We start from the raw sequence: 18,697 nt of genomic DNA on the forward strand, positions 1-18,697 counted from the left end.
CCTACCATTACTCTGAAATCTGAGTCCAGAAGAGGAGCCTCAGTTAGCTACCTTCCCGCAATTATGCTGGGGCCTTATCCTCGGAAGAGTGCTAAAGATTCTTACTCTTCACCTTGCACATCACCATTTCTCTGGAGACCAATCCTGAGATTGGTGAACCATCCCTCAAGGATCTACAGTGCCTTGCAAAAGTAATCAGACCCCTGACCAATGTTCTCATATTACTGAATTACAAATGGTACATTGTAATTTCGTTCTGTATGGTATTTTATTTTGAAATAGTGAAACTCAAAATCAATTATTTTAAGGTGACATTGGTTTTATGTTGGGAAATGTTTGTAAGAAACATAAAAAACTGAAATATGTTGCTTGCATAAGCATTCAACCACCACACATTAATATTTGGTAGAGCCACCTTCACTGCAATAACAGTTTTAAGTCTTTTGGGGTAGGTATGTACCAGCTTTGCACACAGTGTCAGAGGAATTTTGGCCCATTCTTCTTGGCAGATTTGCTCCAGGTCGTTCAGGTTGTTTGGACGTCGCTGGTGGACCACAATTTTCAAAGAGTGCCACAGATTCTCAATGGACTGAGATCAGGACTTAGACTGGGCCACTGCAGGACATTCACCTTTTTGTTCTTGAACCACTCCAATGTTGTTTTGGCCTTGTGCTTGGGATCATTGTCTTGCTGAAAAGTGAATTTCTTCCCAAGCTTAGTTATTAGTGGACTGAAGCAGGTTCTCTTGCAGTATTTCCCTGTATTTTGCTCCATCCATTTTTCCTTCAATTTTAACAAGATGCTCAGTCCCTGCTGATGAGAAGCATCCCCACAGCATGATGCTGCCATCACCATATTCACTGTAGGGATGGTGTGTCTTGAGGCATGGGCAGGGTTAGGTTTGCGCCACACAGAGAGCTTTGAGTTTTAGCCAAAAAGCAGGCATGGCCAATAGCTGAGGATAATGAAAAAAATAATATTTTTTTCCTGAAAAATTGGGAAAATTGAAAAAAATGAAGAAAAATGGATTATGGAATTTTAGCATGATGATTAAAATGTTTCACTGAATCTTGCCCCCCCTTTTTTCTCAGTTCTTTTTATGGGAATGGATGCTTTATGTTTGCTTGACACTGTGGAAGACTAGTGGAGACATAAACAATTTTCTTTGTTATTAATGTTGATGGTTTCTTCTGGTGTTTTTAAAATTGTTTTTTGCCTGCTCCTCATAAACTGGCAAAACGAAAGAGGTTCCTTACAGTTCAGGTGTTCCTTACAGTTCAGGATCTTGTAGATCCATTTGTTACCAAAAAAAAAGGTAAAAATTTAAAAAAGTAAATTCAATTTGTAATAACTGAATAAAATGTACTTTCAATATACCAAATGTGATAATTTTATGCCAAACCAACTTGTACATAACTACATTTGATGTTCCTGAAGTAACAAAGTGACTTTCAATCTATAAAAAGTGCTCAGATTGCATTTTTTCAATTTTTCCAAAAAAAATCCCTTTTTTTCTGAAAAAAACCCATGGAAAAACAGTTTTTCCATGGCTTCAAAATTTCCAAAAATGTTACATCTCTATTCCCCACACCTGCCATATGATAAACAACCATTCATAGCTGTATCCTCCATTTAAGCCCCTTTTAAGTCTGTCTGAGTGAAGCAGTTAGGCATCAAAATATAAAAATGCCAGTATCATCATTAGATATTTTGTTTTCTGCAGACAACCATCACTTGTTTTGTGTCCTGAAACAGCCCAGAGGAGGCAGCATCGACATGGATATTGAAGTCCCCCAGGGCTATTGTCTTGGGGTTCTCCAACCCCACACCAAAGATTGCTTCCATCAGCTCAGTCAGTGAAGTTGTTGGGCAGTGGGTCAGACGATATACCAACAAGATCCCTGTTTTGTCTCTGCCCCCCAATACTAAGTACAAACCTCACATCCAGCTCCCAGATGTACTGGACTCCTGGTGAGAAAGGAGAACTATTATGGATCACTGCCCCCCAACACTCTGACATTGATTGATGCTGCCCCAAAAACCCAAGTGGGTAAAGCTGGGTAAGGTCAGGGCCCCCCAAGTCTCCATAAAAAACATCAAATTAGCCACCACATCCACGATCAAATCATGGATGAGTGTTGTTATACTGTGGACTGATCAAGCATTAATCAACATAATCACTAGGTGGGAGGGCAGATCAACATTTGGCAACCCAGATCTCTGATGAGAGGGAGGCTGAGCAGGGACAACAGATATCAAATGTCTACTCCCCACTCTTTTATGATAATATTGCTAATCCTGCACAGGATCCTGGTAACAGCAGCCTCCTGAACATCTCCTACCTGTTCCCTTTGACCCAGGCATATGATGCTCCCTCCTGCCCTTCCACTGGCAGGTAAAAACTTTTCTATTCCCAGAGGCTTTTGGAAACCAACTGCAAGGGCTATTAATAGGGTGCTGTTTTATGGATTTTTTTTTAATTGCTATGTTTTCAATTGTTTTAGTTCTATAGACAGTTTAATTACATTTTAATTATAATTCCCTGTATGTTTTACTTATATATATTTTAACTCTATTTTTTGTAAGCCTCCTCAAGTTCCACTTCTGGGGAAAAGGCGGGATATAATAATAATAATAATAATAATTCCCCCTCTGTTGCAAGGCAACTGCTTAATCTCTGAACAGGAGAGTTGAGTATCACATTAACCACCCTGGTTAATGGTTTCACTGCTCTCACCATTCCCCAGCACTCCTTACCTCACTAAAAGGCTGGGTTAGGCATATACACACCCTTTTGATTGTCACACAGGAATAATCCCAATCAGCAATCAAATAAACCAGGGGGAATGATAGCACCCTCACCTGAGTGGGTGGTGGGAGCCCTTGCAATGGTGACCATGCTGCCCAAGGCAGCATTCCTTATAAGCCCCTTCCGAGCTGTTGATCAAGGCAGACACAGATGCCTGCAACCAGGAACGGCTGAGTTAGGCCAGGCTGGCCCCTCAGGGAAGCCAAATTCTCCTACACAGCCAAACTGCCATGTGAGAGTTACACAGGTAGCGACAGCAGGCAATATATGTTAAGGTACACTATTCACTCACTACCTGGGTAGATGGTCCAGGCTTCTCCTGCTGCTGCTGCTAGGAGTTGGTGGGTGCTAACAGTCCATGTAGACATCTGCAAATAAGCATCTATTCGAAACTCCTCAAGCTACTCATGAATAGGCTCTCATTTTCAGACTTCCACTTAATGTGTGGATGACAAGGGGGCAAGGACAGTGGGATATACAACACTGGGGGTACAGTCTTGCTTCCTGCTGTATCCGTGATCATCCTACATATGCGTAACATGTGAAAAGGACTAGAGACATAAGGAAACACATGTCACTCCAATGAGAGATTCCCCTCTTCCGGAAATGAAAATAAATTAGACTACACTGAATTCCTTATTAACAATAAAGATGTACATGATGGAAAACATAATATAGAATAGGCATTCTCATTGAAAGCTCTTTGATCCCTATTAACAAGAGTCCATAATTAAGGTCACCACAGCAACCATTAACTTAATTTTTTCAAGCAAACTTGACAAGCGGTTTCCATGAAGAAGCAGCTGTTGTTTTTTGCTGTTTGAGAAAAAAAAATCTATATGCACTTTTTTCATTATTGAGCAGGTAAACTAGGCTGCCAAACTAAGTGAAAAATCCTGTCATACACTGGATTCCTGTGGACTCGAGATGGCTGTACCATTTTAAAACTCCTTCCATGCTTGCCTTTTTGTCCAGTTCACCCTGCCTCTCCCCCTTAGCAGAGTTCTTCCTCCATCCACCACCCCACCCTGTCCCATTTCCCAAAACTTCAAGCAGAGTGCAGTCACAATTGTCTATGCCATGGGTTTCTCTTTATCCCTCACTTATCTTTAAGAAATATGAAACAGAAGCTTTATACCAGAGATAGTTAATATGTGGCCCTCCAGATGTGAGTGTATTAAAACTTCCATCATCTCTAACCATTGGTCATTTTGCCAATGCTAATGGGAGTAGGAATCCAACATCTGGAGGGCTATAGTTTACCCATTCCTGCTTTATCTATTTATAAAAATATTTATAACCCACCCATTCATATAAAATATCAAGGTGGTATGCAACAATATGTGAAGATACAATTAAACATGAGATATGGAGTGACATCTCACCATGTGCACGCTCAGTGCAATAGAATGTGCATTCATCACAAACTATATGTAGAAAATGGAAGTTTTTCTTACTGTAAACTTCTGTTTGATGTTAGCAGTGGAAGATATTCTATTGTAGGGATGATGCCTCCCACTGGACTGACAGGCAAGGTCCAGAATCCTTTGCCTCCTCTTCCAGGGGGAGGAGTCGTCCCACCCTCCAGTTTGACTGACAGAGCAAGAGCCACTCCTCCACACCATCTTGGTGAAAAACATGTCACGCCCGTTCTACCAACTAGGAAAGTCTAAGACCAGGGAACTTATGCTGAAGAATAAGCAAACTTTCCAACCAACATGAACATGTAGCAAAGAATACATGACATTACAACCTAAATATGCTAACAATGTAGGATGGAGGCAGAAGCCCTAGAATCACTCCCTCCCAGAAAACCGCAGAGAAACAGGGATGTATTGGCAGAGGAAAGCAAGGTGGGGGGAATGTCCTCCATTGCCAACATCAAACAGAAGTTTATGGTAAGAAAAACCTCCATTCTTACCTGTTGGCAGTGGAGGACATTCTCTTGTAGGGATGTATCAGAGCAGTCCCCTCACCCCTGAGTGGGTTTCCTCTGCCCCATTTACAGCTGAATGATCCTCTGCAGAACCTTCCTACTGAATGCCACATCTCCTGATGAAAAACTATGTATTTTGTAGTGTTTCAGAAAGGTATGCGGCGTAGCCCAAGTAGCAGACCAGCATTATGTCCAATATAGGAAAATTGCCCTTAAATGCAGCAGAAGCTGCCACCCCCGTAACTGAATGTGCCATAAAAACACCAGGAGGTGCCTTGCCCAATGCTGAATACGCTTGGGAAATTGTTGACCGCAGTCAGCGAGAAATGGAAGAGGCAGATACTGTCTTTCCCTAAGAGGGCCCCCAAAAAGCCACAAACAAAGATTCTGAACGACGGAATTCAAAGATGCAGTCCAGATAAAATCTCAGAGCACATTTCACATCCAAGGAATGCCACTGCCTCTCCTGAGAACAGGAAGAATTTGGACAAAAAGGGGGAAGGAATAGTTCCTGGGATCTGTGAAAAACCAAATTTACCTCGGGCAAGAAGGGCGGACCCGGATGCAGAACCACCTTATCTTGGTGAAAAACACACAGATGCAGATTGACAAAGCCCCAGTTCCAAAAACCACCTAGCAGAAGTAACCACCACCAGGAAGACCATCTTGTAGGTAAAGGTGTTTAAAGGGTATGTAGCCATAGGCTCAAATGGGGCCCCCGTGAGAGCTGACAGAACCCAGTTTATAAACGGTGGGAAAACGATGGACCACCCGAGGGGAAATAACTGCCACACCATTTATAAAGAGGATGGGAAGAAAGAATATTTGCACCCTGACTCAAAAAGAGACTAGTTAGCGAAGCCGCCTGTCTCTTGGTGGTACTCACACTGAGGCCCTTGTCAACTCTGGCCTGCAAAAATGCCAGTAAGTTGAAGACCTCCTGCAACAAGGGTTTGACTTGTTCCTTGGAACACCATGCCAAAAATGCTCTCCAGGTGAAACAATACACTATTTGTGGATGCCCGCCTGGACGAGAGTAAGGTGTCCAGGACCATACCTGAGAACCCTAATTGGGTTAGCCAGAGCCTTTCAGCAGCCAGGCTGTCAGCCAGAAGAGCTCCAGCCTGGGATACACAACTGGACCCTGAATCAACAGATCAAAGGATATTAGCAGACTCCACAGTCCTCCATCTGCCAAATGTAGAAGATGGGGGAACCACGGTTTTTGAGGCCAATATGAGGCCACCTGAACCACCCTCACCCCATTCTGATTGATGCCCTGCAGTGTTCATTGGATCAACCTGAAGGGCATCCTTACCCCAGGCAGTGGGACAAGGGAGTTGGGACAGAAACACTGGTAACTGTGCATTCACAGACAAGATGAACAGGTCCGCTCTCTGCTTGCTAAATCGATCTACAGTCATGTTGAACACCTATAGATTCAACTGTCATTCCACCTCCTTTATGGCTGTCTGACTCAACATTCTCCAGATCTAAGTGTTCGGCCTTCAGAGTCCGCAAGTTTAGCTCCACCCAACCAAGAAGACTGCTGGGCTTGGAGATCAAGGCTGCTGACCTGGTTCCCCCCTTGCTTGTTCACATATGCTTTGGCTCAAACATTGTTGGTGAGCACTAGCAAGTGACAGCCCTTGACCTCTGATGCCGAGGCCTCCAACCCCAGACATATTGCCCTCAGCTCTAGAATACTGAGGCTGAGCTGACTCCACCTTTGACCAAGTTCCCTGCATCACACTGTCAGAATTCTCATGATCTGTTGAAATTCATTTAAAATCAGCCATGTTCACAGAGTACCTGTACTCCTGTTACTGACCTTGCCCCATACTCTGACCTTCATCCTCTGCAGTTTAAACTTTAAAAAAATGCCTGGCTGAGTTTTAATTAATTTAAGAAATTTTGACTTGAACCCAATTATAACGTCGGGAACGCTCAGTAAGAACCAACTGTCAGTGTTCTAAAAGCCAGACTCACAGCTGCTGAGCTTGGCTAATCAGGGAGCCACACCCACACTAGACTTTGATTTCAGGTGAAACAGTCATGGCATCCTTCAAAGAATCCTGGGAAGTGTAGTTTGTGAAGAGTGCTGAGAGGAGACCCCACTTTATTAAACTTCAAACAAACCCCTAAATATAAACCTGCAGAGGGAAAACCTAGTTGCGGGAACTGTCTAGATGCAAGCAGTTGCAATACAGCTATCAGGCAAGGGCAAGCCATTCTGCTTACCCCTTACCCCCATCATACCCTGTAGGTAAGCAGGGGGGCCTTCTCACATCACCATGCCCTGGGGCCCTACAACTCTGGGTGGATGAGGTATCTTTGCCCCCAAAGCAGCCCATGTCCTGCCCCTGGGCCGTAAAGCCCTGACTGGCAGGCCTCCAGATCCACCAATCACCTCCAAAGATGCCGAAGGGGGCCATCTAGCTGTTCTTACTTACTTCCCTTGCCTCACAAGTGACCAAACAGCCTAAACCAACTTGAGGAATTAACCTTAAAATAGTCAGATTAGTCAAATTAGCCAAAATAACCTAGTAACCACAACGCCCCCTAACCCAGTTTCATCCCACCACCAGTGTGGAGTAGGCAAAAAACCTTGCCGCCAAAAAGGGTGGGCAGGATAAAAATTCCTGCTCAGCCCTGAAGTGACCCAGATCACACCATAGCAACGGGAGGGCAGGGTGGGTGTCGCACCCCAAGAGGTGGTTTAGGGGGGCAGCACAGGCTTAAATAAGCCCTGACGCCCCGCCCCCATGCAGCATGCCACGCATGCAGCCCCCATGCAGCATGCCACGCATGCAATCCCCATGCGATGCACCACTGTTGCCCTCCTCCAAAATGCTGGTCAGGGCTTCAATCCCTGGCCGCAAATACACCCTGCCCGCCCAGGCTCCACTCGGGCAAGTGGTGCTGGACTTGGGGGCAACAAGATAAAGAGGCACCACTTAGTTAAAATCCTATGTCCACTCAGAGGTCAGTCCCATTTCAAATACTGGTATAACATTGCACATAGAAAAGTTGTGTTGTAACCAATGGTGTAGCAACGGGGAAAGGGCAAATGAGGGCGTTGCCCCTAAATGAAAATTCTGCCACCCCAAATGAAATTTTCCTTCACTCCCCACATTTCTAGCATTGCAGTAACTTAAAACTTCAGTTGAGCTTTTAGAAATACAGTTTACTCATCCGAAAAGAGGGGTAGAACAAAGTTATCAAGGGAATGTGAACACAGCAAATACAAGATGGATGGGGAGGCAATTGGCAAACCTAAGGGTTTGCAATTGGAGGAAGAAAAGGCAGGAAGGACAGTATTGTTATGCACTGCAAAGCACTGCCCCCAGCTGCCTCTTGAATGCCTCTAGTATTAGAGAGCCCACCACCTCCCTGGGTAATTGGTTCCATTGTCCATACTGCTCTAACAGTTAGAACATTTTTCCTGATGTTCATCCAAAATCTGGTTTCCTGTAACTTCAGCCCATTTTTCCATGCCCTGCACTCTGGCATGATCAAGAAGAAATCCTGGCCCTCCTCTGAGGGTCAACCTTTCAATTACTTGAAGAGTGTGATCATATCTCCCTTGTCTTCTCTTATCAAGGCTAAACACGTCCAGGTACCTCACCAAAGACTTCTGAGGAAGCTTAGCAGTCATGGAATAAGAGGAGAGGTCCTCTTGTGGATAAGGAATTGGTTAAGAAGCAGAAAGCAGAGAGTAGGAATAAATGGACAGTTCTCCCAATGGAGGGCTGTAGAAAGTGGAGTCCCTCAAGGATCAGTATTGGGATCTGTACTTTTCAACTTGTTCATTAATGACCTAGAATTAGGAGTGAGCAGTGAAGTGGCCAAGTTTGCTGATGACACTAAATTGTTCAGGGTTGTTAAAACAAAAAGGGATTGCGAAGAGCTCCAAAAAGACCTCTCCAAACTGAGTGAATGGGCAGAAAAATGGCAAATGCAATTCAATATAAACAAGTGTAAAATTATGCATAGTGGAGCAAAAAATCTTAATTTCACATATACGCTCATGGGGTCTGAACTGGCGGTGACCGACCAGGAGAGAGACCTCGGGGTTGTAGTGGACAGCACGATGAAAATGTCGACCCAGTGTGCGGCAGCTGTGAAAAAGACAAATTCCATGCTAGGGATAATTAGGAAAGGTATTGAAAATAAAACAGCCGATATCATAATGCCATTGTATAAATCTATGGTGCGGCCGCATTTGGAATACTGTGTACAGTTCTGGTCGCCTCATCTCAAAAAGGATATTCTAGAGTTGGAAAAGGTTCAGAAGAGGGCAACCAGAATGATCAAGGGGATGGAGCGACTCCCTTACGAGGAAAGGTTGCAGCATTTGGGGCTTTTTAGTTTAGAGAAAAGGCGGGTCAGAGGAGACATGATAGAAGTGTATAAAATTATGCATGGCATTGAGAAAGTGGATAGAGAAAAGTTCTTCTCCCTCTCTCATAATACTAGAACTCGTGGACATTCAAAGAAGCTGAATGTTGGAAGATTCAGGACAGACAAAAGGAAGTACTTCTTTACTCAGCGCATAGTTAAACTATGGAATTTGCTCCCACAAGATGCCGTAATGGCCACCAGCTTGGATGGCTTTAAAAGAAGATTAGACAAATTCATGGAGGACAGGGCTATCAATGGCTACTAGCTATAATGGCTGTGCTCTGCCACCCTAGTCAGAGGCAGCATGCTTCTGAAAACCAGTTGCCGGAAGCCTCAGGAGGGGAGAGTGTTCTTGCACTTGGGTCCTGCTTGCGGGCTTCCCCCAGGCACCGGGTTGGCCACTGTGAGAACAGGATGCTGAACTAGATGGGCCACTGGCCTGATCCAGCAGGCTCTTCTTATGTTCTTAGTTCTTTCAGTCTCTCCTCATAGGGCTTTGTTTTCAGTTCCCTGATCATCCTTGTTGCCCTCCTCTGAACCTGTTCCAGTTCCTGCATCCTTCTTAAAGTGGGGTGTCCAGAACTGGACACAGTACTCAAGATGAGGTCTAAACAGTGCCCAATAGAGGGGAACTAGTACTTCACATAATTTGGAAACTACTTTTTAACGCAGCCTAAAATAGTGCTTGCTTTTTTTGCAGCCACATCGCACTGTTGGCTCATATCCAGCTTTTGTCCATCAACAATTCCAAGATTCTTCTTGCACGTAGTATTGCTAAGCCAAGTATCCCCCATCTTATAACTGTGCATTTGGTTTCTTTTTCCTTGGTGTAGAACTTTGCACTTATCCCTGTTAAATTTCATTCTGTTGTTTTCAGCCCAATGCTCCAGCTTATCAAGATCACTTTGAATTTTGTTTCTGTTCTCCACAGTATTAGCAATCCCTCCCAATGTTGTATCATCTGCAAACCTGATATTTATTTATTTATTATATTTCTATACCGCCCAATAGCCGAAGCTCTCTGGGCGGTTTACAGCATAAAAACATCCAGTATACAATTAAAAACATATATCAAACACATGGAAACAATATAACAAAATAACGAAACATAGTTAAACACATGGACACGACAGACACAATCCTAAAATGTTAAGTATAAAAACGTATTAAATCAATTAAAATATTAAGCTGTTTAAGATGTAATGTTAAAATTACTAAAATTAAGATTGTGAGTGATAGATGTAGGTGTTAAAAGTAGATATTAAAATGTTAAAATGCCTGGGAGAACAAGAAGGTTTTTACCTGGCGCCGAAAGGATAACAATGTTAAGCATTCCCTACACCTCCTCATCCAAGTCATTAATAAAAATGTTGAAGAGCAGTAGGCCCAGAACCGAGCCCTGAGGTACCCCACTCTTTACCTCCCCCAGTTTGAGAAGGAACCACTGATAAACACTCTTTGAGTGAGATTCACCTGATAGTTGTTCCATCCAGCTCACATTTATATTTAGCTTGCTAATCAGAATATCATGGGGCATTTTGCCAAATGCTTTGTTGAAGTCAAAATATATGTCCATGGCATTCCCACAGTCTACGAGGGAGGTTACCCAATCAAAAAATGTGATAAAATTAGTCTGGGGGGATTTGTTCTTGATAAATCCATGTTGGCTTTTAGTAATCACTGCATTGTTTCCAAGATGTTTCCAGACTGACTGCTTTATAATCTGCTCTAGAATTTTCCCAGGGATCCATGTCAGCCTGCCTGGTCTATAGTTTCCAGGTTCCTCCTTTTTGCCCTTTCTGAAGATACATATTAGTCCTCCTCCAGTCATCCAGCGCTTCATCCATTCTGCACTATTTTGCAAAGATTATAGACAGTGGTTCTGAGAGTTCTTCAGCTAGTTCCTTCAATACTCTAGGATGCAGTTCATTAGGCCTTGCAGATTTGAACACATTCAAAGTGATTAAAGATTCCTTGACCATTTGTCTATCAATCTCAAGCTGCAAGCCTGCCCCTTTAACTTCACGTTTGCCAGGAGGGTCATATAATCTCTTTTGGGAAAAGACTGAGCCTAAATAGGAATTGAGCACTTTTGCCTTTTCTTTGTCATCTGCTGTGGTTTTGTCATCCTCTTTGAGTAGCTGTACCATCATTTCTTTTCTCTGTCTTTTACTATGGATGTACCTAAAGAAAACCTTTTTGTTGCTTTTAGTATCTCTTGCTAAGCTCAGTTCATTCTCAGTTTACCCTTCCTGATGCCATCCCGGCAATTCTGTGCTACCTATCTGTACTCTTCCTTTGTGGCTGGGCCTTCCTTCTACTTCCTGTATGTGTCCTTTTTTTTCCAGGTCATCTCTAAGCTTTTTGTAAAGCCACATTGGCTTCTTCTGTCTTCAGAAAGCAAACCTAGTAATTGTGGCTTTTGAATGTAACATATTTGAAGGAATTTCAAGTGAATAGTTCCTCTGCAAGTTTGCAGAGAAATCATGGCGCGTTAGATTTTATTAATAGTTCAGATCATTATGGTAGGATGACTTGCACAATATAATTTACTTCCTAGTCACTGTTATTAATTTACATAACTATTTTGCCTGTGGAAAATACTGTATTTTTATTTGATTTGCTTTTTTCTAAATTTCACAAATCACAGTACAACTTCACAGTTCCTAATTAAAATGCATAAATTTGGTTTTATTTTTCAATACAGTAGGGCCCCACTCATACAGCGGGTTACGTTCCGGACCCCCGATGTAAACCGAAAACCGCTGTAAAGCAGATCCCATTGACTTACATTGACCAAAATGGCACCCGGTGGCAAAAAAACTGCCGTAAAAGCGGAACAAGTGCTGTAAAGCGGGGCCTTTCTACAATTCACAACCGCTGTATTAGCGGAACGCTGTAAAGCGAAGCGCTGTAAAGTGGGGCCCTACTGTACCTAAGAAAACCTTTCCCCCCAGAAACCCCTTTTGTAGTGACCAATACCCCAACCCTTCTGCCTCCCCCATTTTTGTCTCTGCTCATATTTTATTAGCATAATGCATTCATTTTTATACAATATCTTGACAGTGCATACTGTTGATCAACATGAAAAGTCAGATTTTTTTTCATTCAAGAATGATATACTTGCATTCCAGCCTTTTCTGCTGTCAGGTACCTTTCAGGAGCAAAAGACAACTCCCTATCCATTCCATTGTCCTGGGATACTTCATTAATTTTGGGTTGCTGTTCCTACATAGGTTCTTGCCTTGTTATCTTTCAGTCATGCAGCTGGAGGGAGGGGAATCCTTGAGGGTGAGTATGGAAACATTATTCTCACAAGGCCATGACCTTCGTCTGCAGGTTGGAACATTATCTACCTTTCTCTGACATTAATGTGATGTTTGACACACGGGGAAATTAAATTCTATCTGTCCCTTCAGTGACAACAATTTCTAATTTATTCTACCTTCACAAGAGAGAGAGCATACACAGAATTATAATCAACTTTTTTATATATAATAAATAAAACATTCTGATTTTGAAATGGGAGCTCATATTCTGTTTCTCACTATAGCTTCAAGTTAAAGGAAAGAAAACTGGAGTTCAGGGATCTAAGAAATGTTCAACCCACAAAATGAGGAAGTCTGGGGAAGATGGAGATAAAACAAGAAAGGTTTCACTAGGAAAATAATCTTTATTATTTTCAGTTGGTTGGTTGTACTGCCTTCAAGTCGATCCCTACTTATGGCGACCCTATGAATAGGGTTTTCATGGTAAGTGGTATTCAGAGGGGGTTTACCATTGCCTTCCTCTGAGGCTGAGAGGCAGTGACTGGCCCAAGGTCACCCAGTGAGCTTCATGGCTGTGTGGGGATCTCCCAAGTCGTATTCCAACACCTTAACCACTACACCACACTTGCTCTCATCTCAACCCCTTCCTGATCATCAATAACATGTGTGAAGTCTTGTCTGGTGTTCCAATGTAACCCATCCTGTATGGAGAGTAAGTGATTGGCTGATCTTGAGATGAAAAAAAAACATTATTGTTTTTACAAAATGATTATGTTTTCCAATAACTGATGCCTCCCACCCTAGAGAAGGGAAAATATGGTTTCAGTGTGCTTTAGAAAGGCCACCACTGATAGCTTCATTATGAGAACTGTGAATTACTAATGATGTTGGAGAGTAGAGAACAGGTAAATGTAGGGGGGGGGGAATAATCTGCAGAGCTGGTACTGAACTACAAGAAACAAACTTGCAACTAAACTGCCAAAAATTGTGCTGCAAAATTCATAGTAGTACAAAATCTGTTAAATAGTTAAGTTCCAATTTGCACATGAATCTGAAAAGTACAGATCAGGGCAATTCATACAGGAATTTGCAAGGATTGATTCCTCAAGAACCCCTATATGGAGATTTAGAATCTTCAGAGAGAAAGCACTGAAAACAATGCAGTGATTATTAGGAACCAACATGGATTTATGAAGAACAAATCCTGCCAAACTAATCTTATCTCATTTTTTGATCGGGTAACCTCCCTTGTAGACTGTGGGAATGCTACAGCTCGACTTCACCAAAGCTTTTGACAAAGTGCCCCAGGATATTCTGATTAGCAAGCTAGCTAAATGTGGGCTGGATGGAACAACTATCAGGTGGATCCACAGTTGGCTCCAGAATCGTACTCAAAGCGTGCTTATCAATGATTCCTTCTCAAACTGGGCGGAAGTAATGAGTGGGTACCACAGGGCTCAGTCCTGGGCCCAGTGCTCTTCAACATTTTTATTAACGACTTGGATGAGGAGGTACACAACATGCTTATCAAATTTACAGATAATACAAAATTGGGGGTACAGCTAATACCATGACAGAAACAAAATTTAAAGGGACCTTGATAGGCTGGAGCAGCGTTTCCAACTAGTGGGCCACCAGATGTTGTTGGACCACAATTCCCATCTTTCCTGACCATTAGCAATGCTGGCTGAGGCTGATGGGAGTTGTGGTCCAACAACACCTGGTGGCCCACTAGTTGGGAAAGGCTGGGCTGGAGCATTGGGCTGAAAACAACAGAATGAAATTCAACAGGGATAAATGCAAAGTTCTACACTTAGGAAAAAGAAACCAAATGCACTGTTATAAGATGGGGGATACTTGGCTCAGCAATACGACATGTGAGAAGGATCTTGGAATTGTTGTTGATCAGAAGCTAAATATGAGCCAACAGTGTGATGTGGCTGCAAAAAAGGCAAATGCTATATTAGGCTGCATTAACAGAAGTATAGTTTCCAAATCACATGAAGCATTAGTTCCCCTCTATTCAGCACTGGTTAGGCCTCATCTTGAGCACTGCGTCCAGTTCTAGTCTCCACACTTCAAGAAGGATGCAGACAAACTGGAACAGTTTCAGAGGAGGGCAACAAGGATGATCAGGGGACTGGAAAAAAAGCCCTAAGAGGAGAGACTGAAAGAACTGTGCATGTTTAGCTTGGAGAAGAGAAGACTGAGGGGAGATATGATAGCACTCTTCAAGTACATGAAAGGTTGTCACACAGAGGAGGGCCGGGATCTCTTCTCGATCATCCCAGAGTGCAGGACACGGAATAATGGGCTCAAGTTGCAGGAAGCCAGATTTCGACTGAACATCAGGAAAAAGTCTTAACTGTCAGAGCCATACGACAATGGAACTAATTACCTAGAGAGGTAGTGGGCTCTCCAACACTGGAGGCATTCAAGAGGCAGCTGGACAGCCATCTGTCGGGAATGCTTTCATTTGGATTCCTGCATTGAGCAGGGGGTTGGACTTGATGGCCTTATAGGACCCTTCCAACTCTACTATTCTATGAAAGCAATTATTATTTTAATTTATTACCCGCCCTCCACCCTACATTCCCAAGGCAGGTTACAACAGTTTCTGCCAAAATAAATAAATAAATCAGTTCTTGCAGGGAGGGATTTTAAAGGTGGCCAACACAAAAGTCTTGAACCTATTTTTTTTCTAATTTGGCAGGCTTTATCCACTCAGGAGGAGCACATATGCCTGAAATTTTTCATCAATTTCTGTCAAAAAGGGGGGGAAAGGTTAAATTGTCCCATACCAGTGAATGGGAGAGGCAGGAAGTTTCATTTTTCTGAATCTTAATTTGGACTCCAATCTGAATAGGACAACCTCTGAAGTACTTCAGACCAAACCTTCCTTTTTTTCCAAAGTGCCAAAGCAGGGTCCAAACCAAACCTTGTGGTTAGTATACAACCATAGTTTCAACTATGCTACTCTGGTGATCGCATTAATTCTTTATATATTTTGTTTGTGTGTGTGTAATGTAATAGTTTTGAACAATTTATAGATATATAAGGTGGTACTCAATGCATGTCCTACTCGTCCATCGAAGTTAATAGACATTACTAACTTAGGTTTATTAATTTCGATAGTCTACTCTGAGTAGGAGTTAGCTTAATACAACCCATAATCTTTTCTTCTTTCAATCATTTCTAAGCGCTATTTGATGTTCTTACTCTTGTTTTAAAGAGCATCTGTTAGATATGTGCAATTAAGACCACCTACTCACTCTGACAAACCCTATCTGATTTTGAAAGGGAATTGTATCTACATTCGTATACATTCAGCTCTGCTTTGCCTACACATAAATAAATATCTAGACATTAAACTATTCTAATTACATCTTTTCAACTTTTACAAACCTGAAGAATTGAAAGAAAAATACATTTCTATTCCTGACTGGAAGTAAAAAGCTATTTGTTTTTAGTGTGTCTGAGACATTCCATGAGTAGAGAAAATGATAGCTTATTTATTTGATTTATATCCCGCCTTTCTTCCCAGTAGGAGCCCAGGGCGGCAAACAAAAACACTAAAAGAACTCTAAAACATAATAAAATAGACTTTAAATTATATTACAACAAAACATCCTTAAAAACATATTAAAACAAAACACCTTTAAAACATCTTTTTTAAAAGCTTTAAAAATATATTAAAAAGCAATTCCAACAGCTTATCCAATAGCTTATCACAATGACCCCACAACAGGTGATTTCAGGGGCTCACAAGTGGGCTGTCAATGGCTAAGGTGTGCTTATGATATCAAGGCCAGAAGGTGGCATCTGCATGTGGGTGCACATAAATGACAATTTTGTGTTCATAAGTCCAGTTCATAAAATATTTACAATTCACAGTCAAAGGCACATAGGAAAAGGTTAGCAGGCTGGAAAGTTGCTGGGATAGGTACCGCTTGCCCTATATCATGAGTAACCCCTGGGCTGGATGTAGCCCAGCAAGCAGTTTTATCTCCCAATGTGATCAGGAGATAAAGTGCTTAGCCTGCTCTTTTATCAAAAGATAAATCCCTCTGCCTGCTCTTTAGAGATCCTCTAAAGGAGTGTGGCAGGGGAACAGCTGTGTGTGGGAGGGAGTGTGTGTGTGGGAGATTTACATAGCATCCAAGAGCTCCTATGGGTCCTGATCTGCACAGGAATTCCACCAGCAAAAACGTCAGCGGAGGAAAACAATTGAACTGCCGGCCAATGGGGACTGCTTACTTCCTGGCAGTGCTATTCGTGGGAGCCACCTCTTCCCTTCTGGCTCCCACATGCAGCTCCTGATGGACCCTGCGTTCAGCTGAGCTGGTAGCTCCCGAACAGGGAGTGGACACCATGGCTCCTCCTCTGCCAGCTTTCCATGTTTTGGATTGCTCTGTTAATATCCTGAATTATTGGCTGGATCCACATCAAGTTAGTTGCACTTAGTCACATTGAAATCAATGTGTAAAGTGAGTCATGATTAACTTAATGCCATATAATTAAATATCATGTATAGTAATATAATGTAAGAAATAAAAATTCTTCAATAGACTGTGTAACTTGTAAACACCATGTCTGTTAGGTGCATCATTTTTGAGGAATTAGAAAACTGTGGCCTTCCAGACATTGCTGGACTTCAATAACTGGAAAGTCACAGGTTCCCCATCTGTCATATCTGATGTGTCCCACATATTTCATAAGCAACAATACAGAAAACAGTAATCTTCCAGTACTCCCGTATTGTAAATGATATAAAATACAAAATATAAAAGAAATAATTTAACTGAAGACAACCTGTTGGAATCCATGGGTCTGATGAGGGCTTTACCAGTGTGTTCACTTGATCCCAATTAAGATCATCATCATCAGACTGACTGTATCCACATGATGTAAATGGTTCATCAAATGAACAGCCACCTGTTAAAAAGAAAAGATAGAACAATAAGTTAACTTGGAATAGGTTGAAATGCAGTCTCTGACTCTAACATTTTCTTTTAAAGCCCAGTAATTTTCTGCCTACAAATCTATATTTTATATATCACAACAAGAAACAACAAAGAACCCAGCATTAGCCTCTGTTTCCAAAGACCAGACCGCAATATCATAGTGAACTTTAATTACAAATAAGTCACAGGTTGCTAGTGTCAGATATAAATCATATCAGGATATTATATACCTTCACTCATATAAGGCAGATTTAAATCTTCACTCATATAAGGCACCTTCTTTGTTATCTTTTCGGCGCCAGGTAAAGACCTACCTCTTTGCCCAGGCATTTTAAATTCTACTTTAATTTGTCTTTGTCTTAATTTTGTTTATATATTTTTTATACTGTATTGTTTTCATGTTTATTTGTGTTTTAACCTGTTTTTATCTTTTGTACACCGCCCTGAGAGCTTGTTGCTATAGGGCGGTTTAAAAATGTAATTAAATAAATAAAAATAAATAAAATAAATCCTGGAATTATTAAAACTAATTTCTACCATGTGGCTACCATATGGCTTTAGCTACATGTGCAGAGAACAGGGTTGCAACGTCAGTGGGAAGGAAGGCCTGGTGCTCATTCAGGGAATACAAGAGCTGCTGGAAAGTGTGATAGGCCAACTCCCAGAGCTCCAAGAGCCAGAGTAAGAATTCACTGGTGTTAAATCCCTGCAGTCCCCATAATACCACATTGTACTTTACGCATCCACATTGTGGGAATGGGGACATGTGCACAGAGCCTCCATGCCTGCCATATGTGCACAAGGATCATGTCCTTTGTCATATTACTTAGAAGGACCTCTAGTCAACAGAAACTAAGTTCACACAAACTGTTGAGGTTATTTTAGTTCAAATACTCAAGCAAGATCAATGATTATTCTGTGTAATCCTAAAGCAAAATCAATTTCCACAGCTTCTACAATAAGTCACACCTCATCTTTCAATTAAAAAGCAGATGGAATATTCAATTACATACTAGTATATAAAGCCACCCTACCTTTAAAAACTCCTGATAACCAGGTTCTGCTTTCAGGTTATATCCTGTAGTTCTATACATTATATCGAGAACTTTGGTGCAAAATTTCCTAACTGGCTCACACTACCACCAAATATAAATAAATATACATCCTCAAAATTAAATTTTCATCAAGTCTTATAGTTCTGATGCACTATACAAGGTTTTTCAAGCATACCAGCATTGGGTATAATTGATATACTGATTGTGTTTTACAGTCAAATATAAAGAAAACATTAACTGCACAACTGATGATATAATTC

General features: G+C 41.8%; 1 protein-coding gene across 12 annotated transcripts in view; it reads right to left on the bottom strand.

Annotated features, from left to right (window-relative positions):
- Positions 1–18,697, bottom strand: part of PTPRM (protein tyrosine phosphatase receptor type M) — an 838,757-nt gene that overhangs the window by 576,413 nt on the left and 243,647 nt on the right. For all 12 annotated transcript variants that reach the window (XM_061595686.1, XM_061595700.1, XM_061595730.1 and 9 more), the window contains exon 2: positions 17,231–17,353. In XM_061595686.1, coding sequence (XP_061451670.1) covers positions 17,231–17,353 — 123 coding nt within the window. The remainder of the gene's footprint in view (positions 1–17,230; positions 17,354–18,697) is intronic.

The sequence above is a fragment of the Rhineura floridana genome, chromosome 1 (genome assembly GCF_030035675.1).
Source record: "Rhineura floridana isolate rRhiFlo1 chromosome 1, rRhiFlo1.hap2, whole genome shotgun sequence".
In the NCBI taxonomy this organism is placed as follows: domain Eukaryota; kingdom Metazoa; phylum Chordata; class Lepidosauria; order Squamata; family Rhineuridae; genus Rhineura; species Rhineura floridana.